Source organism: Juglans microcarpa x Juglans regia, chromosome 8S (assembly GCF_004785595.1).
Source record: "Juglans microcarpa x Juglans regia isolate MS1-56 chromosome 8S, Jm3101_v1.0, whole genome shotgun sequence".
Classification (NCBI taxonomy): Eukaryota; Viridiplantae; Streptophyta; class Magnoliopsida; order Fagales; family Juglandaceae; genus Juglans; species Juglans microcarpa x Juglans regia.
The window spans coordinates 5,874,569-5,902,401 of NC_054609.1; the positions used below are offsets into that span (position 1 = coordinate 5,874,569).

General features: G+C 35.2%; 1 protein-coding gene and 1 pseudogene across 3 annotated transcripts; both read right to left on the bottom strand.

Moving 5' to 3' along the window:
• Positions 1-300: 300 nt before the first annotated feature.
• LOC121243823 lies at positions 301-2,838 on the bottom strand (annotated as a pseudogene).
• Positions 2,839-15,649: 12,811 nt separating this feature from the next.
• LOC121244825 (probable protein phosphatase 2C 12) lies at positions 15,650-21,305 on the bottom strand. Of its 3 annotated transcripts, none has more exons than XM_041143040.1 (10): positions 21,148-21,305; positions 20,440-20,729; positions 19,438-19,609; positions 18,627-18,780; positions 18,487-18,550; positions 17,900-18,007; positions 17,207-17,332; positions 16,812-17,047; positions 16,439-16,641; positions 15,650-16,349 (listed from the first exon to the last, which is right to left on the bottom strand). In XM_041143040.1, the coding sequence occupies exons 2-10, from the start codon at positions 20,635-20,637 to the stop codon at positions 16,300-16,302; spliced, it is 1,311 nt and encodes a 436-aa protein (XP_040998974.1). In that variant the 5' UTR covers positions 20,638-20,729; positions 21,148-21,305; the 3' UTR covers positions 15,650-16,299. The 3 variants fall into 3 exon arrangements, with proteins under 3 accessions (XP_040998974.1, XP_040998973.1, XP_040998975.1); XM_041143039.1 differs by having other exon boundaries at positions 21,128-21,296; XM_041143041.1 differs by having other exon boundaries at positions 15,650-16,353; positions 21,128-21,295.
• Positions 21,306-27,833: the final 6,528 nt, after the last annotated feature.

The following is a 27,833-nucleotide window of genomic DNA, read 5'->3' on the forward strand; positions in this document are numbered from 1 at the left end:
TTTCCTACATGGGGTTTTAAACTTTGGTGGATTCTGTCAAAATAAAGTCATCAATAGCATTACAGGATAAGTGAAGAACTTGGGTCCTTTTGTTTATATGCTAAAATTAACAAAGATTCAAAAGAATGCTTTATTACAACTTAGTTGTTTATTGTATATAAATAAAACAGTTAAATTTCCATGGAGATTTTCAGCACTCATGAAACAGTTGAGCAGGCATCTGATTCCTCAAATGGTTTGAGATAAACTTGAAGGTTCATCAAACCCAGTTAATAGAGTTTACCTTGCAAGCATTGAAAACAAGAAAGCAACCTTTTTTTGTGCAACCAAATTCCTATTAGAAAAGAGTAACTACATTGGTGCATGGCCCAGAGTATTAAGAGCAGAAATACATCATGCAACTACCAAATACATGAATGAACCCAACCTCTCCTTATTACACTATAGCCAATCAAATCAACAGTAGACCCATGGAGGCATTCTGACACCCATTTACATTATCATTCATGCAGCCCTCTTCAGCATAAACAGAAAATGGATACAGTTTGGCCATCCACAAAGCCCAGGATTGATGGACCTCTCCTTAACAGCAAGTTCCAGCACACCCATAAAACTGTCATGCATAATAGCAAAGCATAGTCCACCATGCCATGAAGTACACCTGGTGGTACCAATAAATGCATCAGAACCAGCATCAAAAAACATATTACAACACAAATTCTTTCAATTATCCTGGAGAAGTACTGCATATATTATTGGAAATCCGCCCCAAGATGTCACAACTTACAAGCCATGCATTTTTTAGAGCAAACACATCCCTCGATTGACATATTCCTCACCCAAAACAATATATCTCATTCCACTTTTTCTCAACTGGTTGAAGAAAGTCTGGAGCTCCTTTCCATCCAAATAGATTGTAGACAGCAGTAGCAGCAACCATGAATTTAATGGTTTAGTGCTTTAAACACTGGCCATTGAAATTAGCTGCCAGCCATTGTCCTGTTTCTATCCGGTTTTTCACTCTTGGGATATAAAGCTTGGCATATAGGTAAAACCAGATTTTCACAGAGAAGGAATAAGGAGGGAAAAAGAAAAGTGCTCGAGATTTTCCTCTTCTGCGTCACAAAAGAAACATTTAACATGCTGAATTAGATCAACTTCCCAAAGTCTCTCCTGCAAGTTAAGTCTCCCTCTGATGGCAAAACCATAGAATAAAAGGTACTGATAGGGTTACTACTATTTTACTACCCATTTACTACTTATAGTATATTTATTTTTTATCATTTTTTAAGTATTCTTTTAACATTCAGAAAAAAATTTTAAAAATATATAATTTATTAATAGTCACTTCTTTAATCATTATGTAAAAAAAATCAAATACAAAAAGAATAGTAAATAGATAGTAGGAGGATACTAATCCTGTCATTTTCTTAGAATAAAAGCATACCTCTAAACCTTGATATGATGCCAATCAAATCGAGGGCCTCTATATCAAATCAGGTTGCGTGCACTCTCAATGGAAGAGATAACATTCTGGGTAGCTGTCCACCAAACCTGGTACCAAAGAGGTATTGGGGTTGAAATCAGGGGAAGCATTTGTCGTGAGTTCCCTCGATTCTAGAGAATTCAACGAGGGCCAATTCCAAGAAGCACCAAAAACAATCTCCGCTACTTTTACCTTGTCTCCCATGCGATAACTGTTTAAAAAACTTCTGCACAATCTCCTTTTCTCAGTGTCTTTTCAAACTCTTCAAATATACACTTCTATTTATATAACACAAACGTCCCTGTAATAATCAAACTTAGAATGGAAATTGAAATATCAATCTAATCTAAGCTTTTGATTATCTCTTCCTTCGAAATTGAATTCTTGCAATGAGCAATCGCAGCTTGAATAGCTGCCTGCAACTCTTCCATGGTGCTGTCACTAGTAGAAGAAGGAAGCGCTGCAGTTGCTACAAGAAGACCACCATTTTGTGGAGATGTCCTCATTGACGCTGGTGCTGAAAACTCTCCTCTTCTTCCTCCCAACTCTTGCTTATTTCTCATGCTCAGGTCACCTGAAAACGAATACGGTTGGCGACGTAATCGGATATTCTCTCCTCTCCTTCTGAAGAACATTAATGGCCGGAACATCCTCACGTACCTCCTCAACACATGACTCACATCGAACCTCAGCTTCCTCTTGCGTTTCTCCTTCTCTTTCTTCTCTGTAACTTCAGGCCCCCTTCGCCGTCTTGCCAACCCAAATAACGAGAAAGTCTTCGACTTGATTCTTCCCATTGTTTCCCCAAAGTTACCTTGGGATCTTGGGATCTTGCTCATCCAATGAGCCTCTGATTGGGAGGCTGAAGCTGTCCAAGGCATTAGTAGAGGAGCGAGGAGAGACAGGGAGGTGAGCGAGGAGGCGGAGAGGAAGCAGGTGGCCATGGAAGAAAATGTCATCTGCAGGGGACATATCGGCTGCAAATGAAGGTGGCAAATTGGTTTTATCATGGATTGGTGTTGAGGAAGAGTGGAGAGAGATTGTGAAGGAGAATTCATGGGATGGAGAGGAGGATGCTGAAGGTGGTGATACATGAGGAGATGTTGGTGACTGTTGCTTTGCTGCTATGGCTTCTTTTCCTTCTTGTTTTGACTTCCTATCTTCATGATGCTTGTCTACTAATTTCACTCTGGTGTTTCTGTCCATAACTCAAAAAGATTATTCTGCAGACAGATACTAAGATCTGGAACTCTATCCGAAATCCTCTCACTTTTAGTTTTCGATTCTATGGATGTTAGCAAACCTTTGGAGAGGGATAAAGGGATCAGAAAGCAGTGGAGAGAGAGAGAGAGAGAGAGAGAGAGAGAGAGAGAGAGAGAGACTCTTGTCAGTCTTTTTGTGCAGAAAATTGCATCATACATTCACCTATTGTCATGCATTTATCTGTTGGTGATGTAGACGAAGGTTGTGGTGACCATCATACCATCTAAGTGAAACGTGAAGAAATGATAAAATTTGATTATGTGTAAAAAAGAAGTTGGTGGGTCCTCGAATCTAACTTCTCTCTAGATGTTGGGGTCTTGATATCTTCTCTCTAGAAGTTGGGGTCTTGATATGGAAAATGAGATTACAAATATCCAATTGTGCCAAAAGTTGGATTAGGTTTGATTTGTTTAGCGAGTGAAAAAGGCAACCAAAGAAGTTTGAATGCACACCCATTTTTCAAAAGGTATCTTAGCGACTATATTGGGAAATGTGTTTTTTTAGTTTTATGTGTTACTGAGTAACAATCTTAAGACAAATAATGTGGCCAAATGTAGTTAGGCTTCTTTTTTTTTCAAATGTAGTTGGGACTACATACACAAAGGTGATGTGACTCGAGGACTTGAGTCTTTAAGAACATTTATGGGAAAATATAAATTGACCTCATTCTATTTTATTTTTTAAATAAACAAAATATTAAATATTAAGATCTTGATGTAGAGGATCCGAGTCTGATGATGTTAAGCTGGCAAACTCGACACAAATAGCACTTGAGTACCTCAAGAAGGCAAATCAACACAAAACCCATAGGAAAATGTGAAGATTCCTCAATTCAACAAGAAAAGACTAGCATCCTCGATTAGGCGAGGAAAGGTTGGCATTCCTCGGATGGGCAAGGAAAGGGGGGTGACATCGCACATGCGTCAGTAGTTTGGCCATAACTTTAGCTACAGATATAAGAATCTCGCATATGACCCCAATTGGGAAAGCTCTCTTCGACGCAAACGTTATGGTCACCATGCTACGCCTGGTTGTCCTTGTTTTGACCCAAAATCAAGCCTTTTTCACTCTGAATCATCATTTAAGTTATTGTTTCTATTTTTAAGTCATTTTTATTTTATGGTAATGTTTATTTTAAAGAACGGTTTTATTCCGGATTTTTACCTAGATACTTATCTTATTCCATATTTTATTATTTGTCCACAATTGACATTTTGCTTTATTTTCCTTAGCTATTTTAGCCCAGCTTGTGGGCTTCAAAACATATATTCAATTTTTATAAAGAAACCAATCTCAGAGTTTTCTCCCTATTTACCGTTTTCTTAATCGTAATCTCTAACTTCCATTGCTTAGCTAGCCATCAGAATAATTCTTATTCTGCTCCAGCGTCAGTGGGCATCAGAGCATTAGCATTTTCATGAGGTGATTTATCATCAGTTTTCATGACTAGTGGTAGAGGTCATGGTCGGCTTGGGTAGGTTTCGATTGAGGAAGTTCCTCACCGCAATCGTAACATACAAGACGCGATGATTGCAGATTTGTAGAGGCAAATAGTAGAATTATCCCCACGACTAGAGGAGAAAAACCTGGAGGGTCAGATGTATGATCCAATTAGGGTTGTACATCGATAGGTTCGGTGTAGGTTTCAACACAAAACTGAGACACCACCAACGTCTGCCATTGGTCTATTGAACTGGCCTAAACCGTGGGTTTGGAAAGAGAAAACCGATCATATCGGTCTCGACATGTGTCGGTGTCGTTCTATTATATACCCTAGATCCCTAGATCCAATATTCTAACTCCAATTTTGAGAACTCATATCACAATTGTGCTCCATTTCGGGAGTAACGTGGTAGGGAGGAGCAAGGTGGAGACCTAGGCTTCAAAGTTGATCTACCGGAATTTTCTGATAATCTGCAGGCTAAGGGTTTCATCGACTAGTTGCATGAGGTGGAGCATATATTTGATTACAAACATATCCCAGATCATATGAAAGTGAGTTGGTCGCCATTAAGTTGAACAGCCGAGCGTCTGCCTGGTTGAAGCAATCTTGAGAGTGACAGGGCAAGGCCAAGATTGGCGAATGGGAGAAGATGAAGGTCACTTTTTTTTCGTTCAGATATACTCAAATGTTTCAACGACTTCACATATTAAGGTAGGGGCAAGATCCGTTAATGATTACACTAAGGAATTCTATCAATTAGTGGCTCGGAATGATCTTTCTGAGACTAAAGAGCAGATGGTGGCACTATATTTGGGTGGCTTGCGTCATCCTTTTTGCAAGACGTTCTCAACCTCTACTCTCTATGGACTGTTTTTTAGGTCATCAGTGTGCTCTAATCATGAAAAGTAGCAAACTAGGCGACCGATGCCTAGAGGAGACCAAAACACACGAGGGGGGGCCATCCACAAGATACTCGGGCCTGCTCTGCAAACAACTCAAGGTCAGAGTTCAAGTGCCACTAATATTCGGTGTTTCAAATGTGGGAAGCCCAGTCATAAGGCAACTGAATATAGAAAGTCTGCTAATTAGAAAGGAAAAAACCTTCTGATTAACGAGGATGACATAGAGGATGTTGAGGACATTGGAGAACCAGTCTATGACGAGGACAACAATGGAGGGGATGTTTTGCACAGAGATGGTAACGAGACCTTTGTCGTCAAAAAATTTTACTAACTCCAAAGGGTTATTCGGGTGAAGACTGGTTACGGACTAATATTTTTCACACTACTTATACTATTTTTTAAAAGGTGTGCAAACTGATCATAGATATTGGTAGTTGTGAGAACATGGTCTCCGAGGAAGCAGTTCAAAAGCTCCAACTCAAAACATACCGTCACTCGAAGTCGTGCTAGTTGTCGTGGTTGAAGAAAGGCAGTGAGGTCACAATCGACTGGTAGTGTTTTGTGTCTTTTTCAATTGGCCGAAAGTATTTTGGCAATGCATGGTGTGATGTGGTATCTATGGATGTTTGCAACTTACTATTAGGAAGACTATGGTAGTATGATCGTAGTGTGGTTAATGATGGGTGCAAAAACAACTATTCCCATAGCATTAAAGAGAAGAATGTCATTTTAGCACCTTATAGGGAGGAAGGTGCTTCCACTCTTGAGGCCAAAAAGGGAAACAATCTTCTATCAAGGGCTAGGTTCTAAGAGAAGGCTAAGAAAGAGAGCATGTTATTCGCCTAAGTGCCATGTAACGGTAGTGGTGGGGTTGATCGTAATTTACCTCCAGAAGTGCAACAAATGTTGTCTGAGTTTGTAGATCTAATGTCGGAGGACCTTCCCCCTGGACTTCTGCCCATGAGACATATACAACATCATATTGACTTGGTGCCAAGATCCAACTTGCCCAATAAATCAACATATCACCTCAGCCCCAAAGAGTTTGAGGAGTTACAACACCAAGTATTGGAGTAGTTGGAGAGGGGCTATATCCATGAAAGCATGAGCCCGTGTGTAGTTCCTACCATCGTGGTGCCCAAGAAGGAAAGTTCATGGCTTATGTGTGTGGATAGTAGAGCTATTAACAGGATCACCTTGAAGTACAGATTTCCAATTTCTCGCCTAGATGACATGTTAGGCCAATTGTCAGGCTTTAAGATATTTTCCAAAAGAATTTTGCTACGGACAACCGGCTTGCGCAAAAGGGATGCAACCGGTTGTACATGGCAAAACTTATGTGGAAAAAAAATAATAAAGAAAAAAACAAAAAGTTAAAAAGCTGCAAAAACGTAAAAAGGAAAAAGCAAATGGACATGAAGAAAAGTCTTCGTGGGTCTTCTTCGTGGGACTTGTATTAAAAAGCTGCTAATTTCTTAGAAGACCAACGGATGCCCAAATGAAATTAGCAGAGGGGTCGTCTTCGTGGGTCTCAGCTCCGTGCTTGTTCGTGGGTAGGAGAAAAATCAGAGATTTGGGTCATCTTTTGATTCTTCTTCTGAGATTCTACTCAGTTTCTGAGATTCCCACTCGGTTCCTGAGATTCTACTGTCAGATTCGGTGCTTCAAGAAGGGTGGAGGTGGAGGTGGAGGTGGAGGTTCATGGATCTCGTTGGTGCTAAGGATTTTTCCCGTTTTATTTTTTTTTTTTTCTCTGCCATATACACACAAGAAAAGAAAAATAAAAATCAATTTGCTTCCAAAAACTTAACCTTCTTCACTGCCGTTGCTCATAGTTTTCTTCGAAGTGGAGTTTTTTGCGAAGTTCATCTTCCATTTTCCACTGGGAGTTAGCTCAAACTTTCACCGAATTGAACTTTGAGGAGATGTGAATACAGGTGTCAAATTGCGGTATTTTTTGTGTTCTTGGTGGAGGCAACGTGTGGAGGAGTTAGTGTATGGACAATCTAGATAGAAGCCTCAGACGTCGTCGGTGGAGAAGACGATAGCAACTGAAGAGAAGCCTTAGACGTCGTCGTCTTTGGCAAACATGGGGGCGTTGCATTCGTCGATGGAGAAGACTTGGGAATTTTAGAAATAGCACAGACGAAGACTCATGGGATGGAGGCCTCTGCACTTTCAAACAAAACCGAAACGGCGTCATTTTTTTTAATGCCACGTCGGACTCGATGCCGCGGGGGTTCCCCAGGCAGGTTGCATCCATCATTTTTCTTTCTAGAATTGACCTTAAGAGCAGGTATCACTAGATCAAGATATACCCTGGCAAGGAATGGAATATGGCATTCAAAACGGAACATGATCTGTATAACTGGATGGTCATGCCTTTCGGACTATCCAACACACCTAGTACATTCATGATGTGTATGCATCAAGTATTGTGACCGTTTGTGGGGAAGTTAATCGTTGTTTACTTCAAGGACATCCTCATGTACAGTTTGATGTTGGAGGCGCATATAGAGCACCTCATATATATCTTTGAAACTATACGAAATGAGTGTTTGTTCGTTAATCGGAAGAAGTGTTCATATTTTTACCACTTCTATCACATTCGTTGGTTTTGTTGTTTCTACTAACGGTGTTCATGCAGATCAGTCCAAAATAGAAGTCATTTTGGAGTGGCCAATGCCCGCGATTCTGCACAAGGTGCAGAGTTTCCATGGATTGGCGTCCTTATATCATTGATTCATCCAAAGTTTCAACTTACTCCCATCACCTACTACCTAAAGGGGCGGACATTCTATTGCATCGAAGAAGTAGAAACCAATTTCCGACTAGTTAAGCAAAAGATGACCGAAACACCAGTTTTGGCAATCCCTGATTTTGAGAAAATCTTCAAGGTGAACTGTGATGCTTCTAGAGTGGGTGTTGGCAGTGTTCTAAGCCAAGAAACCTATTGCATTCTTCAATGAAAGACTTTTGTGTTCGAAGAAAAAATTCCACGTTATATTTATAGTTTTGTGCCATCGCACAATCACTGAAGCACTAGCGGCACTATTTGGTATTCTAATAACTGACCACGATCCCTTGAAGTACATCAATGGCTAATAGAAATTGAGTAGGCGACATGCCAAGCGGGTTGCCTATCTACAAGAGTTTACTAGTAACACCCGGTATTTCAGTGTATTTTAAATTGAATGATTATTTTTATTAATTTAAAAATTGATTCTCTTGTTTTAAATTTGTCGAATTTTTTAGTGGGTTTATTTTTATAATTTTTAATTTGTGAAAATTAATTTGATATGTTTCCTTAATATTAATTATTGTTATGCATTTAAATTTCTCTTTATTTTAAATTAATTTATTGTTGGATTTAATTATTTTATTTTAATTTAATCACTACGTTTAAATTATTTTATTTAACTTGTTGTTTTGAAATCTTTTTCGTTTGATTATTTTTGTGATCCAAGATGTGAGGACTAGACCTCATTTCTTTCCCTCACTTTTTTCTTTTTCTTTTTTCTTTTCCTCTTTTTCTTTTCTTCTTCTTTTCTTTTCTCCTCCATTTCTTTTCTCTCTTTCTTCTCTCCCGCGTGATTTTTCCTCCCTTTCTCCCATCCGTTGCTTCGTCCACCACCACTGCCGTCGTGCATTACCGTGTGCCACACCGCCCCTCCCTTCTCTTCCTCACCGGCCGGCGACCACCCCCCTTCATTCCCAGCCCCTCTAGCGTCGCCATTCTCCTCCACGCACGGCTTCAAGTCACGACCACCATTTGTTCCAACACCGCCGTCGCACCACCTCCAGCCACCATTTCTTCACCACATCATCATTGACCTCCCAGCAACCTAAACCACCCATCCCAGCTCCGATCCGCCACTGGTGAAACTCCACCATCCACATTTCCTTTTTGAGCATTTTGGCCTCCAAACACCTCCCACGCCGCCACCCACGGCCAACTACCACCATCATTAGCTTCACCAACATCCCTACGCTATTTCCTAGTAATCTCGAGTCTTAGTTTGTCCCTGTTCAAAAGTGAGTTTTTGAGACCCACGGCCTAGTGCATTTTGCACTGTTACGTTGTTGTACGCCACCTCTTGCACTTCCGTGATCCTTCAAGAATTATACTATAGCGCTGTAAGTATTTTCCAAAGAACTTTCATGATTTAAATGTATTTTTGCATTGACTCATTTTACTGTGATCTGATTGGTTATGCTGGACTGAATCCAAGGAGTAAGGGGGTCGGATGGATTGGAGAATGGCTTTGTTTGTATGTTTTGTTTGTGTTGTGAATTGTTGGTTGTTGAATAATGCGTCGTTTCATGTACATTGCATATTCGCACGCATGATCGTATTTGTAAATGAAAACTGGTTTTCGCATGATTGCATACATGTTCATGTGTTTATTTGAAAACTAGTTTTCATGTGTGAAATGGTTTTAGGTGCGTGTGTATCACGATCCCAAGTCAAGATGGGGCATTATCTTGGTGGAGCTCCTCTGGTCACTCAGGAGCGGAATATATTGAGTGATGTCCCCTAGGTTGTCGCTAGGCGACAACAGGATCGGACGGGATGGTAATGCTCTCATGCCTACTCTGTAGCCCCTCTGCTGGCGGGGGTTAGAGGATGCTTGGCCGCGAACATGCTTGGTAAGGAACTAGGCATCACTCGTTACGAAGTCATTTGCATGGTCGTTACCCGTGGTGTGATGATGGGAGCCAGGGTGTGCGAATGATTCCTATGGGAGATCATGGTGCATACGGTTAAAATAGATATTGGGCTATTTTCTAAGAAAATAACGTGTGTTGGATAAAATGATTTTATGTGAACCATTTTCTAGGAAAATGGTGGATTATTGTCTTGGGCCATTTTCAGGGAAAATGGCGGGAAATGTTTTTATGGAAATATTTTAGGCCAAATGGGATTTTTGGCGTGCATTGAAAAATATTCATTTTCCTTGAAAATGATGTTTTGGACATAATGCATATTTCATCATATCCATGCATAATCGTTGGTTGCATTAATGCATCTTTATTCTCGATGGTTGTTTGGATTGTACTTACCTGCGGTACCATTTTATGGTAACACAGATTTCGATGCAGATGAAGCTGAGGATGAGCCTGAGGATTTGGCTCCGCCCGAGGAGTGATATAGGATCACTCGTTATTGTATTTGGACTTGTATTATATTTTATTTTGGGATAACTGTATAACTCCTTTTAATCATTTTACTTATGTAAATTTGTATTAAAAATTTTGGTACTTAACTGACTTACTTAAATTATATGCCACGTTGTCATCATCCGAGTGTCTCGACTCCTGTGTTTCCGTACATGGGGGTCGGGGGCGCCACATTACGTCCTCACTGAGGCACCAGTCTGGAAGCTTGAACCAGGTAGTAGATGCTTTAAGTCGACGGGTGTCATCCCTCACTACTATGAGCGCCAGATTGGCGAGCTTTGACACTTTTAGAGATTCGTATGCAAAAGATCCTTCCTTCTGGAAAATATTCACCAAGGTAACTGAAGCTTGCAAAAAGACTATGGATGCCTCACAAATCACCCATCTTTATTTCAAGTATATTGTTCGCCTACATGGCATTCCTCAGTCCACCACCTCATATTGAGATACGAAGTTTATGAGTGACTTTTGGAAGAGCTTGTGGGAGAAAATGAGGGCGAAGCTAAACTTTAGCAATGCCTACCATCCCCAAGCAGATGGATAGACTGAGGTGGTGAATTGTAGTTTGGGAAACCTACAAAGCTTGGCCACTACTAAGCCAAAACAATGGGACCTTGCCTCATCTTAGGCCGAGTTCGCTTACAATTGCTCCAAGAACAGAACTACAGAATAGAACCTATTTGAGGTTGTGTATGGGCAGAATTTGTCGAGCATACTTGACTTGGCACCCATTCCACATATTGGTCGTCCGAATGTTAAGGCCTAGGAGATGGCAGTGCACCTTTAGGGAGTACACAACAATTGCCGTCATTAGATAATTTTTTATGTTGGGGATTTTGTTTGGGCTATGCTAACCGGTCATCGTTTTCTTGTTGGTGAGTACCATAAGTTGAAGGATAAGAAGATTGGACCTTGTGAAGTCCTCCAAAAGATCAATGACAATGCATACAGGTTACGTCGTCCCAATCATATGAAAACTTCGAATGCGTTCAACGTCAAACACCTCAGTCCATGATTTATCAATGATAGCGTGAACTTGAGGGCAAGTTCTTTCCAACTCGAGGAGACTGATGCAAGAGGATCTGAATTCGATGATAATGAACTGGCTGACTTGACGCTAATAGCACTGGACTATCTTAAAAAGGAAAATCATCGCAAAAACTGCAAGAAAAGGTGAAGATTTCTTGGTTCGACGAGGAAAGGCTGCTATTCCTCAGTTAGGCGAGGAAAGGTTGGCATTCCTCGATTGGATGAGAAAAGGGGGGCAACATGGCATTCCTTGGTTGGGCGAGGAAAGATGGGCGACAATGCACACAAGTCAGTATTTTGGCCATAACTTTGGTTATGGATATCATAATAGCTCATATGACCCCAATTCAGAAAGCTCTATTTGACTCACACGTCTTGGTCACCACGTTACGCTTGGTGGTCCCCTTTTATACCCCAAAATTAGCTATTTTTCCCTCTGAATCGTCATTTTAAGTTATTTTTTCCATTTTTAAGTCATTTTTCTTTTATGGTAATGTTTATTTTTAGGAACAATTTTATTCCCGATTTTTGGCTAGCTTTTAGAGATATACTTATCTTATTCCGTATTTTAATTATTTCTCCATAATTGGAATTTTACTTTCTTTTCCTTAGTTATTTAAGCCCGACTTGTGGGCTTCAAAACATATATTCTATTTTTATAAAGTAATCCTAATTTCAGAGTTTATCTTAGAGTTTTCTATTTTGCTTACATTTTTCTCAATCTCAATCTCAATCTCTAGCTTCCGTTACTTAGTTTATCTCAAAACAATTCTTATTCTGCTCTAGCGTCAAATCTCATTTTATTTTATTTTTTAATTGTATCATCCAATGACAAATCATGCGGATCTTACAATATTAACACATGCGAGTATCAACCTCTCTCAACCCCGACCCCAACCTCCTTACCTGCCAATAATTGCAGAACAAGCAGGAGGGTTGCCAAGGCAAGTGTTTGGATACCCAACCCATATCTATATCTTTCTGCCAATCTCATACAAAATCAAACCCCAATCATTCTAGGACCTCAAACCAAAAGCAAATCCATCCAAGATGTCTCTCATTTATACCTTCAAGACCGTAGGTATAATTGTGGTCCTCATCGGTGTCAACCTTTGAGACTCGTCAATCTTTACCTTCAAGACCCACGATGTGATCACAAGTATGTCCTTTGAGACACATGATGTGGCCGTAGACCACGACAACTTCCAAGACCTGCGACATAGCCTTGGGTCTGTGCACATGGACCATGAGAAATGATAGAGGAAGAAGAAGAAGAAGATATAGAGAAGTCGAGCGGCCAAGGAAATGAGAGAGTTTTTTTTTTCATGTACTCATTGATCGTGAATGTGTGGAGGTCTTTTATCGAGCTAGTGGGGTATCTATTCGATTCTTCAAAAATTTACTCTTAATATGCCTATTTGGCTCATTGGGCGGGCAAGTTCAAGTGACAAGTCTCAACCGAGGAGTTGCTCCTACTTAGAAGTGGCGGCAAGGTGGTTCATGCTAGCGTGTTGGTGTTTTGCAAGAGCTTCTACTCTCTCTTCATGAATTCATACACTTCTTTACACATTTGCTCATTGAAATGTGTATTAATTAATGATATTTGTAAATACAAATCTATTTTTGCTCATGTCAAATGTAGGATGGTTAGTTTCATATTTCTTACAAACAACCTTTATACTTCATAATTTTCAAAAATGATAAATGTTACAGCCACAAAGATATCTCATAAAAGTAAACTTACACACTTGCATGTTTTCATATAATACGTTAGATCTATTTTATAATAAAATTAGCTTTACAATAAAAGTAGTTTTACAATGTAATATACTACATCAGTTTATGAGTTTAATTTTGTAGAATCTCTTTGTAGTTAAAGTATTTCTCTTGAGTTATGAGACACATCATCATACATCTCATAATATCATTATAAAAGAAAAATTTCTTCTTATAACCACAGCTTCATCTACTGATCTTCCGTTGTATTATTATCAATAAAACTAAATAATATATACCATTAATAAAACTTATTGAATGAGTAACTAAACGACTCATTTTTATTTAAATTAAATTCAACAAATCAAAAAAATACTTTAATTAAATAACTAATTTTTATTTAAATGTATTAGCCCTTCAATTTTCAAAACATGTATCTTCTGTGTTATCAACTTATCATGTGTTTTTTTTATTATTATTATTGGTTAAAAAAATAAAAGTGTTCAACAAGATAGGCTTCCTGATCTTTTTTCTTAAATCAACATAAAAGGAGGGATATTAGCAAGTCTTTGTCGACACATATTTCAGTCAGCAACTGCTAAACTAATTCTGATATTGTAGTTCAACCTCCTTATAGTTTTGGTGGCCAGTTTGTAAAGTGCCCCAAACCCTTTGGAAGTACCAAAATGTTCTGCATCTCATTCACACAGACAACATAAGATGATCAAACTTTTATTCTTGGATTAACAGATGACCCCAAAATGATTATTGATTATAACACAGGAAAGCAGAAATGGCCTCCGACATGGCAATTTGATTTATTTTCACTGTAACGGAGATTGTTTGACTAAATTAGACAGTTTAATTTTAGAGAAAGATAGACACATCAAGTGAACTCTATAATATTTAATGCTGATCACGGTATTAAATCACACGTAAATATTCAGTATTGTTTCTATCGCACTCTACATTCGACTATTCAAATTAGCCATCAAGTTAAAGGGGAATGAATGTCAATTGAGTTTCACCCATTAATCAATTTATACCAGAAGAAACGAGTGTGGTTCATAGATGGCAGCCATGTGACTACCTGTTTATGACCGTCCGATCTTTTATTAGACGGTAAAGAAAACTATAGCCAGATAAAGAGGGGTAATGGACCTGAAAATGAAATTTCACTGTTAGGTGTTGGCCCACACACACGTGCAGAAGCTGGTCCAACCAGCATAGAGGAATTTTGTGAGTCTAGTTAAGGTCAACACATCAATCATGGAGACATTATTTTGGTATACTGACTCTCATCTTTCTCATTAAACCACGCAGAAATCAATTACATTGAAAAGAATTTCAGATAAAGAGTGAAGACTAGTAAACAGGGCATGCAGCAAATTCCTTTTCTGCCTTTTGCCACTGGCCACTAGAGGTATGTCTGTCACAAATAATGGTATATACAAGTTTAGAATATGTAAATTTCGTGTATCCTTTCGGCAAAAATAGAAAGATCCACCATAAAAAATAGGATTTTTCAAGTGAGACCCCATCACTTTTAGGCCCTGTTTAGATTCAAAAAGTGTTTCATCTCATCTCATCTCATCTCATCATTACAACTTTTTTAAATTCTCACACAAAATATAATAAATAATTCAATTTTTTCAAATCTCAAAATAATAATATTATTAAAAAATAATATTCTAATAATATTTTTTTTAACTTTCAACTAAAATCATCTCATCTCATCTCATGAATCCAAACCAACCCTCAATGGTAGGTCTTACTTATTTCAAAGAATCTGCACGACACTTGCACTCTTTAGAGCCGCACAAATCATTTTCCACCTCATACTTTCTCCATAACTAACTCAGACTTGGGGACAAAAGCCAAGAAGCAAAGGTGGCAGACAAAAAGTATCTATCATCTTTACTCTGTATGGGCAAGAATATTGGTGGTGAATATGGGTGCTTTAAAAACTTGTGAAGTAAAAATTAGGAGTTATCAATTTATCTCCAAGAATAAAGAGTCAAGTCAAGACCATGAAATGGACCCAGAACCAAAAAGGTGTAAACTTAATGGAGCTTTCTGTACTGTATTCTTTCTGTACTATATTCTATAAAGAATGAATCACTAACCACTGCCAAGTGAAAGAGTTCATGCCTCGTTTCGAGGGGATGTTAAATTTGAAAGATAATAGCTTTGTTTAGCTTGTTATGTGAATCCAGCTCGGATGCTTACTCCTCTCATTGATCTCAACAGAACAAGTGCAAGATGAACACAATAGCAAGGACAGCAAAGAAGAAAATTAGTCAGTTAACCTGTAAGTTATCTCCAACAAACCTACAGGAGCATTGTCTAATTCTTGTCCCATCCAAAGTCCGTCTCAATCATAAGATTCTAAACCACAGCCTAAAGAGACAAACATGGCATTACAAAAGTTAATATGCAACAATATATAATGAGGGAGTGCATCAATTAACTAGATTGAATGCCTAGACTAAGCAAGGTCAAATAAAACTTGTCAATTGATTCAAACAGTTATTTGCATCGACAAATTTGAATTACAATAGGCGGCTCACTTTGAATTTGATGACGATAACATAACCGAAGAAATTGTACAAGGTAAAGCGGCAGATATTTTGTTTCAAGAGATTCCAAGTTAGTTATTGATTTATAAAACAAAGGAGATACAGCTTAGCAATGAGTACCACATTAAACAAAACAAAAGCAGAAAATCAATGTTAATCTTCTATTCTGAAAGCTCATCTTCCTACTACTCAAAGGAAGGATGAATTTTATGCTACATGAACACATTCTTCAGCAAGCTGGTAAAACAAGTTTCCCAAATTTGGACTGAATCTAGAGGTCTCATCAAACTCCTATATAATACATTACACCAAACGCTGCTTTCATCAATTGTTAACTCTATGAAATGGCAGAACTGGCGTGTAGTGGAATCAATCCAGAAAGAAATGAATTACCTACAATGCGTGATTCTGCACTGGTGAATTTATCAAAGCATCCACAACTCTTTTAAGGGAGGAAGGCTCAGGAAGTGTTGTTGGGAGGTCAGATAACGAATCTTCAAAACAGCAAGCACCTCTAACTGTGATCATCTGACTTGAAGAACTGAAATTTTAAAAGGTGATCCTCAAAAAGATCCAAAGTGGAATGCCAAATAGATCCAAGAGCTGAACACCATCCATGTGAAATTGAAGGGGAATAATATTTTTCTGGAAGCTTCAACTTTCCATTTACGATCAAATTTGAAACAACCGTTAATGCTCTCAAAATATGGATATAGCTGAGAGATGACTAGTCACTTCCACTACTATGTCTATCTGAAAAAGAAAAGAGCAAGATTAAATTAAGAAGCATAAGTTAAATTTTCGAAACAATGTAAAGGGAGAGGGAGAATTGTCATACCTCCAGATGATCTTTTCCCTTCCATGGCTTCTTTCTTCTCTTGGCAACTTAAGCAAAGGAAAGGGCCATCCCATGGACGCAACCTTCCTGGGTTTGATGAACCATAATGTATTGAAACACCCTCTCCGGGTTTCATCTCTACTTGACAGACTGCACACGTGAATAACCTAAACATGTTGCAGAGCGGGTACTTCGTATCTAACCTGAATTCCACATAAGCACATCTTGCATTACAAAGATATAAATTCACACGATCACTCAAGCACACGAGATCGTGCCAACATAATGGACAGGTATGAAAATAGGCATCGGTCACATGATACCAGATATGGGGAAAACTCAGACTAATAGACATAGTGTTCAAAGCACCAACCTCTCTGAAAGCATAGCAGATCCTTCCTCAAATAGTTCCTCCATCACATCAGGCTCAATGTATTCTTTATCAACATGAGAAGATGATTCCGAGGACTTTCTACGAAACATAGACTTAAACACGCCTTTTCCCAGCTTCTTGGGCGCTGGTAAAGGAGCAACTAGCTTCTGCTGTGGTAATATGTCAATTACAATGCAGGTTGTATCGTCACGAAGTCCCTTTGCTTGTAATGCTTCCTGAAGTAGAACAAGAAAGAGTAAAACAAGCCGTAGAAGTAGGCAAGCAGGCATGGAATTTGAAAAGTTTAGGAGTCAGGGCTGTAAATGTTGTGATTAACTGGAAGGAATTTTGAAGTGTTCTTAAAAAGCAGCATCTGTTTTAATTATATAACATACTTTAACAATTTGTGCAGCTGCAGCATCTACCGGCATCTCACGACAACAATCAAAAGCTGTCTCAGCAGTTAAAGCATCCCAAACACCATCACTTGAGATAATAAGCCTACCACCAGCTGTAGATAGCTGCAGATATAAGATTTCAAATGTTATAAAAGGTCAACTAAATAGTTTAGTTGTGTTAATAGTTAAAGCATCCCAAACACCATCACTTCTGTAAATAGTTTACTTGCGTAATTCAGTACACTTCGTGCTGGGGTGTTACTGTTATAATGTACATTGTAATATCTATATGATAAATCTCAACTAGCAGTTTGAATAATATTGTGTTGTTAGAAAATTTAATATAGTTTCCCGTGTATCTACAGTTTAACCCCCCCCCCCCCCCCCCCGGGCGGGCGCACAGACATCCGAAGATTACGCTGGTGTATATGGCACATCCTCCATACCGCTAACCTGGTAAAATTTGATTTGCAAGATAATTTAATTTTAAACTTCTTTTACAACTCAAAGCGGTGTGGAGTGTGTTCTCCACACCAGCTTGCAAGTAGAAGGACTTGTATTGAAATAGGTACATATGCAAACAAGGAAGATCAAACAAAAAATTCGCATAGAGAGAGGATCCTCGAATTTAATCATACAATTGGAGATTTCCAGAAGTAGAAGAAGAAGAAAAGTAGAGTATCCTCGAACCTTCACTTGCTTTACATAAGGAACAGGAACAATAAACTCGCCAACATCCATATCACCAATTGATCGGGAAAGGCACAAACCACCAGGCCAACACCTAAGAGGACCAATCTACAAAAAAAAAAAAAAAAAATCATTAGACTAGTTAAATAACCAGCTTTATTTCATGGATGTAAAATCATATGTACAATTCCTCAATGTGAGTGTTCAAAGATTCCAAAGAATGCAACAGGAGGAGAAATCGATTTAGCATCGTATACAGGCAGATTGACATCATGGGTTGTATCTGAACAGAAAATATTTAATTGCAAAAGATTTTGAAAGATTCTAAAATCTTGTATGCTTTAAGTTATATGTTCCTATGATTCAAATCAATCATAACCTAGAAACTATGGTTCATTTGGTAAGAATTGCCCATGCTTTTATCAATGATTCTGGTTGACCTGGTTTTCATTCAAATTTTCATGTCTGGAATCAAAATCAATGATGAAAAAAAAGAATTATAATTACGAAGGGCGATGGATTACAACTTTCTCACCACTTTATTAAGTTTGAGAATTAATTCAAAAGAAATTCAAACAAATAGATACCTCTGCACCACCACCTGTATTAAGCCGACCCACCTCACCCCCACTAGAAGTGATTCGCTCCCTCCTAATAAAATAGAGAAAACTTAGGGCTGAAAGGGGCATTGATAAGTGAGTCTAAACACCTTATATTGATAACTTACTCCTCTTCATTGCAATCAAGTCTGTGATCTGCCGACAAGTAATAAATACCACCTTCAGCAGGTTCAAGTATGCAACGGGAATCACCAACAGATGCAACTGTTATGACCCATCCTTCTATTATTACAAAGGTGACAGTTGTTCCTGATCTCTGTGCTGAGGTAACCATAACAAATGCATCAATGGCATGCATGGAAAGTATAGTACAAGAAAATGAAATAGAGACATTATAGGTAGAGACATAAAGCTACATAGCAAACTGTCCAGCACACTAACCTTTACAAGAAGAAAAACAAAAGTTAATCATTGTTACTACTGCTTTTTTTATAGGTAATCATTGTTTTTTTTTTTTTTGATAAGTTATAGGTAATCATTGTTACTATTGTTACACATGTATACATGACAAGTAGACTGTGTATCTGCATTTTTGGAAAGATGATATGGAAAACCGTTAGCTACCAACCTAAACAACTAGAACTACATAAATGGCACACAAGTAGAAATACAGAATTCCAGAGCTTTTAAATCAAGGGCAAAAATATAATTCTAAGCCTACATAAAAGCTCCACGACAATGAATCTGGCAAAACCTAAGGTCCTGAACTTGTGAATATGCCAGGAGTTACAAAGGCATTGATTAATAGATTAATAATCTGAATAAGTTAGGTTAAAATTACAGGAGCCAACTTGATTATATCTACATTGAACCCGGATTAACTCTTTATATATTTAAAAAAAAAAAAATAGATGCTATGAAGCCTACGAATAAGAAAATGAAACAAAAAATTAACATTTGTGTAGAAACTACTCATACCTTGCTCTTGAAAGTCTTTATCTGTTTTAACAAAGCCTGCAACCAAAGCCCTAGGAAGTGCTGCAACCCATTCATCTCTATTAAGATCTGAAGGAATAGCGCCTAACACATTATTGAGGAGATTCTCCTTAGAGTATATAGCAGCAGCAGATCCATTATGTCCGTCAAATAGCTGCAAAACATGGTTTAGTAAGAGCAGCCTACAAAATATGAAGGGGGACTGTGAAGGATCAAATACTACAATATAACATAGATGAAATGTAGGCACCAATACTCCAATGGTTTTCAAGCTCATAGATAACTAATATAGTAGTAAAATGGCACAAATATACCAAAACTGAACCAAAAACCACAAATCAGCATAAACAAAAATGGAGAAAATATAAGCAAAATCACATCAAACTAACTGATGACCACATACCCAAAAGGCAAGCCTTTATATTCCTTGTCTGGCTTAAAATATTGTGAAGACCAAGTCAATCTTTTGCCAAAAAGGGAAGACCTGTATACAGAAAATCATTCATGTCTAGCTAAGAGCCAACTCGAGATCAACCTAACCTTGACTTTCCCAAGGAACTCCCCATCATTAAACACCTGCATATTCTGATTCCTTTCAGCTATCAACTAGCATTTGAACGGTTTAGATCTAGACATGCACGTAATGGAATGTGGCACTAAGCAATTAAGGTCAATGATAGACAAGGTAGAAATAACATTATTTTCCATGTTTATGAGCAACAATTTTTAATGTATAAGTTTAGGGCCTATAATATTAAGCTTCTGCCAATTCATCAACCTTAATTCCATTCAAACTGCTAAAAGATCATGATTTACGTCCTATACAATCAACCCATATCTCAAAAGTAGTCCACCACAAATAACAAGAAACTCTAAAGTCAAAGAACGTACTGAACGAAGTACCAATCAATCAACATATCAAACCAGGGCAAGAAATTTTGATGCAATCCCACACAATGTAATATTCAAACAAAAAAACCATACCCCGAAAACAGAGTAAGTAGAGATCCCATCTCCAACCACCCTTTGGCATTCCGTCTTCAGTAAGGTAAAATCCTCCCCTTTCTTGCTCTGGCTGGCCTGACCATGGACAATTTCGGGCCTCTCAATCCTCTCGTTGTCCAATTCACGCTTGAGCAGCAGCGAAAGTGGGACTGTGTGACGCTCACTCCTCGTTGACATTGTTCTCGCCGCAAGAAATCCCAATATAGACTCTCGCCAAAGAATGTACCCACCCACCAACCTCTAATCCTCCATGTGCTCTCAGCAAAGCCCTGAAACAATCAACCAATTCTCAAGAATCAGACACTTCATAAATAAGTTCCCAAAATTTCCAACTATGACCGGAAAATCATAGATTCGAAAGCTTCACAGCGATCACTGAGACGAAAGAGTTAGGATCTTCAAATACAATGGATACACATAGAAAGGAGAAATAATATTACAACGAAGAATTTATTACATAGAAAAATAAACCGTAATTCTCCATAACGGAGTAACTCATCCTAAACTGATCAGAAAACGCATATGAGAAAATAATGTCGTAAACCCATTTCAATGTAGATGATTAAAAATCCACAGAAAGCTTTGAAAAGGCTAGATTTCACAAATGCTGATGGATACAATCACAAGATCGAGAAACAAACATGAATTGAAAAAGGGAAATATTTACGGAAGGGAATGGAAGCTGACGGTGACTACGAGCGGCGAAGGGAAAGAGATGATAGCAATCGGAACAGGCGCTGCGACCAAGGAACATAGATCCCGGCGTACTGCAAAAATTCCATCGTCGAAGAAAAAACAAGAGTATCCAAAATTAAAAAAATAGAACAAGAAGAAAAGCGCAAGTGCAGCTGTTCTCTCCTCTTAAGCAGCCAACATGGCACCAAAACGCAAAGTCCAAGCTCGTTCGGCGCCCACGACCCGAGCCGACGTGTGGGCTCGACCCAACATCGTTGTCTTTCGCTTGCGGCTCTTTCCGAACCGTCGGATTAGGCAATTTTAGGGACGTAAAGGCCGACCCACCTTCTAAAATGTGGATAGTTTGGGTAATCCCGGACACGTGGCTTCTTATATGGATGATGTTAAATGATAGAAATGATATTTGTAGTGTTTAAACGCTGTTTAATCTTTTAAAAAATAAATAAATAAATAAGAAATTTATATAAAAAAAATTAATTTTTTAATAATAAATTTAATTTTTTTAAAATAATTACGTGACGTCTTTTTATAAATTTATTTTTATAAAAACTATTTATAGCTAAAATATTTTTTATTTCTTGCAGAATAACAAAAAAATGTGATGAAGAAGCTTTACTCCCCTTTTGCCAATGGGTTGGTTGGCGTTGGATAAGAGATCTTTTGTTTAAGTACATATTTGGATGCCGGATTAAATCACCTATATAAGAGTAGTTTTTCATTTACAGCAAAAATATTAAATATTATAAAAATTTATTATTTATATAATTTTTAGAGTAGAACCCACATTTATATCAAAGAAAAATGTTAAACGTATTTAAGAAAAATTTACAAAATCTCTCCTCCATTTCTTGATTGCTTTTAAGAAGTCAATAATTAAAATCTGGTTTGAATAGAAGAAGTATTTCATCTCATCTCATTTTATCTTATTTTATCGTTACAATATTTTCAAATTCACATATAATATAATAAATAATTTAATTTTTTTAAAATCTTAAAATAATAATTATATTAAAATATAATATTCTAATAATATTTTATTCAACTTTCAACTTTCATCTCGACTTACTGTACCTTATTCTTTTAAGAAACTTCTCAACATTTTACATCCAAACATCCTCTTCATCATTTAATTTAATTAAATGTTTCACATCAATAAGTATTGTTAATAATAATAAATATTATTACAAGAAAATACTATCCATCATAAAAATGATTATTAAAATTATCATTAATAACATATTTTTAAGAGTATCATGTCAATTTGATCAGAACCAAAGATTTGTCTCTTGTGGAGGGGTAGCTATCGGACTCTTGTTGCTCGAGTAGTTATTAGTTAATTTCAAAGTATAAATATCATTAAATTGTCATCGTATCATAAAATATTATTAGGTCTTATCATAAAATTTTCGACATAATCACTTTTTCAATGAGGATATGTTGACGCCGTAAAATTATCGCGTTATAATATAGAGAAATGATATTTGTAATTATTGAATAAGTAAGGATTATATAATTTTTTTAAAAAAAATGAATAAATATGAGATTTATATAAAAATTAAAAATAAAACTAAACTTTTAATAGCGAACCTCATTTTTTTTTTAAAACGATTGTACAGTATTTACGTATTCTACGATTATATACAGCATTATTCTATAATCTATAGGCTGAAAACACTTTATGCATGTTTGAATAATGAAATAAGATAAAAAAAAAAATAATGTCAACGGTAATGAAATAATTTAAGGTAAAATATTTTATTAGATTTTGGAAAAAAAAAAAAGAATTTGAACAAAAATATTAAAAAATTAAAATATTATTTGAATATAATTTTTTAATTTAAAATTTGTATTATTTTTTGTGTTTTGTTTAAAAAGTTTGAAAAATTGTATTGATTATATAATTATTAAATAAAAATGTTGAAGATTTAAAATTGAAAGATATTTTATGTTTGATTGATGTTTGAGAAGGAAATTATGAAAAATTTTGAGATAAGATGAGATCTCATCTAATAATAATTCTAGTATTTTAATTATATCCTAAAATTTATAAATTAATGTGATTTAATGCAGTATATTAAATTATAAAATAAATTTAACGTATTATATAAAATTATATAAATTTAAGAGTTTATTTTTGTAGATATAAATTTACGGTAAATTTACTTTTGAGAAATTGTTATGAACACCTATCAACAAAAAGGAAAAAAAAACATGTTGTGTTATCAGTTATGTGTGGGGCCTGTGGACCATGGCGCGTGGGCCCTCTGAGAGACCAGGGGCAGGCACCCATGATTTATTTCATTTTTTCAATATAACCATTGTTTGACCTCCACGTGTATGCCCCGCAATTCTCGGCGCCAGTTAGTCCGTGAATAAATTCACCGGCAAGGCCCACACGCACCCAACGTGCATGCACAAAGTGGCTTTTCTTTTCTTTATTTTATTTTCTTTTCTTTTCATTTTATTTTTATTATTATTATTATTAAAATTCTATTTAACAGCTTTACATCACATTTTTATTTTTATTTTTATTAATAAGATTGTAGAAGAACTCTTATTATTATTATTATTATTACGGTAAGATTATTACAAATCTTATCATAATAATAGAGCTTTTAAAATTATTACGGTCCCTTTTAATAAATTATATATTTGGTAAGTTTATTAAATATTTAAAACTTTTATTAAAAAACTTATGCAAATAATACTGAATGCTATTGTATATTTAATAAACAGTAAATAACTTTTCATTAATAGAATTTTATAATTAAAAAGTTATATATTTAAAAGATAGATTATTTACAGAAATTATAAATAGTAACTTATTTCACTAATTTTTTATAGATTTTTTCAGTAAATAAAGCCTTTCTATGTAAAGAAGCTTTGGGGTCAATTGAATTGGGAGCGTGGGGTTACGGAGACGAGAGGCGCGTGTGATGCTTCACTTCAAGCTATGTCAGTTATAGGACAAACACCGCGTGAATGAAAGAACTTGATTAATAAGAGCGAGCCAAACGGCTGAATAGCGCTTTACGGCTTGAGAAAAAATGGCTTAGCGGCTTAGTAGTTAGTAGACTGTAGACCCCGAAACAAGAAATCAGATGTAAAAGTCGTCTTAAAAATATTCCATAAAAATAAATAAAAATTTATCGCTAATATATTTTATTTTTTTAAAAAAAATGATAGTTGCAGTCGTGAATATGTAAACGCCGTACAGTCATTTTAAAAAAAATGAATAAATACAGAATTTATATAAAAATAAATTAATTTTTTAATAATAGACCTTACTCTTTTTCAAAATAACTGTACAGTACTTACATACTCCACAATTGTACGTAATATTACTTTTTTTTTAATGTATACAAAATTTACTACAAATAAATTTGTTTATTTTCTAAAATATTTTAAAAACAGAACGAATGAATTAACTAACAATCGCACCCAACCAAGTTGGGGGCCAACTAGTAAAACCCAAAATAAATTAGGTAATTTTTAGATTTAAATAATTTTATAATGATTAATTTTATAACGTTATCTTTAAGATATGCAAGGATCGTGTAGTTTATTTAAAAAAAATAGATAAATATGAGATTTATATAAAAAATTATTTTTTAATAATAATTTTTATTTTTTTTAAATGAATATGTCGAACTTACACACTTTAAAATTAGATAAAATATTACTCTTTTTATAAATTAATATATTATATCAAATCACGTGAATTTAAAATTTATTTTTATAAAATAGCTAAGACATTTCTTAAATAAAAATTTATGAATACATTGTTAGTATAAACAGAAAGTTTTTTTGAAAATACGATTTTATATTTTTAAAAGAAGAGGAGGGTATCGTACAATATATTCGTAAATCCTTTTTATAAAAAGGATAGGAATAGAATATCATGATTAAAGTTGTTTGACAATTACAAGACTCACATGAAGAACAAAAACTGAAATTTATAATATCGATCCTTTTTATTTCGGACCCATTATATATTTTATGTAAATATAATATTGTGGAGTTTATAACTTTATATATTGTGCTTCTCTGAATTATTAAAAAAAATATTTTAATAAAAAAATCATCATTCACTGATGAAAAATTCTATTTATCATTACCACACACCATATTTTTTTTCTTAACAAATGTGTAGTATATGGATGATCAGTAGAATAATTTAATTAATTTAAGAAAAATAAAAAAAGTTAAAAAAAATGTGATACGTGATATGTACGGATGATGAGTAGCAAACTCTTCACTTATTAGTAGATGAATCCTATTCTATTTCAAGATTTTATCACTTCAAGTTTCAATGGTTTTCATATCGTATTTTAAGTAATTTCTTGCATTAATCATTTAATGTTAAAAGCTACTTAAAAACATGCTGCATCACTTGACATAATTTATAAATTCATGATAGAAACTAGAAAGTAGCATTGCTTGTTCTAATTTATAAATTTAAGTAATTTCTCGAGGTGACAAACTTGTTCTAACTTTATAAATAAAAAATATCAGGCTAAATAGTAACATGAACAATAAAAAATATTGCACTTTTACATGCAAATTTCTCTTGTGAATATATCTTTTATAATATTACAAAAGGGTACTGCTATACCTACAGAATTAGGACTCATTTGGATAGTGAGACAGTTTTAAATGAACTGAATAAAATATTATTTTTAACATTATTATTATTTTGAGATTTGAAAATGTTAAATTATTTATTGTATTTTGTGTGAAAATTTGATAAAGTTGTAATGATGATATGAGATGAGATGAGGTAAGATAATTTCTATATCCAAACGAGCCATCGAGAAAAGTCAATGAGTGTGCATTTTTTTTTTTTTTTGGTTTTTTTTTTCAAACATTTTTTTTAAAAAAAATACAAACTCATTAAAAAATATTTCTTTAACCATTAAATAAAAATAAAAAAAGAATACAATCGGTGACTTCTCTCGATGATATTCCTAAGTGGGAATATCATTTTCCTTAAAAAAAAAAAAAAAAAAAACAGAGAAGCGTTGCTATCAAGCCTCTTGAACGACTTTTAACCATATTTTTTAGGCCGGTTTCCAAACGTGAAAAATCAAAAAGTTCCTAAAAAGATGGCATAGAAAAGGGGAAAAGGTTAAGAAAGAAAGAAAGACACATTGTCTCTATATCTTAGGCCAAAGAAATGAATGATCTAAAAAACAAAAGGGATATTGACTTTCTAGGCGGGTGAAAAACAAAGGACGGTGTAAATGCGAAGGTAAAAATAAAAGTGTCGGCGTAAAATCTAAATGGATATTCACAAAATTCATGTATAAATTTATAATTAATTTATAATATAGACAAGTTTTTATTTAATATAATAACTTATTTGCAGCCTAATTGTCATCTCCCCATTGCCCATTATTCCATTATGAAAATATATATATTTATTTATTTATTTATTTATTTATTATATTAAATTATAAATGTTATTATTTTAAAATTTCAACCTAGACCTCCATTGCATATTTCATCACACACGCGCGCACACATATATATTTCACCTTGTCAAAATAAGGCCATCGCTTGAATGGTTGAGAACTTGCCCTTGAGAGTAATTTTTCATAAAAAAAATAATATATATACAGTTATTTTTACAACTTTTTATATGATCCCTTTTTAAATGATGGATTTTTTATATATATAAAATAGCTTAAAAAAATAATATCATTTTACAAAAATATCGTCATTTTAAAACATTATTATATAAAACGTTGTAAAAATGATTGTTTGTATTAACATTAGTCCAAATATGAGAACAACTTGTCAAGAGCTTGATGACATATGACCTGGTTCTCTAAATGAAAAACCTGAAATTGAAACCCCCATTCCCATTGTATAAACAATATATATATATATATATATATATATATATAATATATGAGACCAACTAGACGGGGATTTCCGGAATTATGTACTCTTAATTTTTCGCTTTGTACTATTATGTACTTGGGCTGTGTTTAGATGTTAAGCTGAACTGAGTTGAGTTGAGATGATAAAATATTATTTTTTAATATTATTATTATTTTAAAATTTAAAAAAGTTAAATTATTTATTATATTTTGTATTAAAATTTAAAAAAATTATAATAATGAGTTGAAATGGATTTGGTAACCAAACGTACCACTCCATTGTTGTGATTTTTTTTACTTTACTACATCCTATTTTATCCCCAAAAGAGGGAAAAAAAAAACAGCCAAAGAAGGGGAAAAAAAAAAAGAGCTTAAAATTATGTCTTAGGCCTCGTTTGTGTTTGTTTGCGTAGATGAGAGATGAGATGATATGAGTTGAAATAAAAGTTAAAAGTTGAATAAAATATTATTAAAATATTTTTTTAATATTATTTTTATTTTAAAATTTGAAAAAGTTTCATTGTTTATTTTATTTTTTGTGAAAATTTAAAAAAATTATAATGATTAAATGAGATGAGATAAGATTAAATGAAAAGTTTTGTAAAGTAAACGGGCCGTGTTCTTATTGACTACAAAAACAGCACATCACTCTCTTTGCAACCCCATTATATATCTCTCTTCCGGGTCTTCCCCCTTTTTGTCTACCCGGACTCTCTGCTGAGTCCATGAGCAGAGTGCATTGGATCTAGAAAGAAGTCTATTTGCAAGCCTATTTTTTGTGTCGCAAAACTC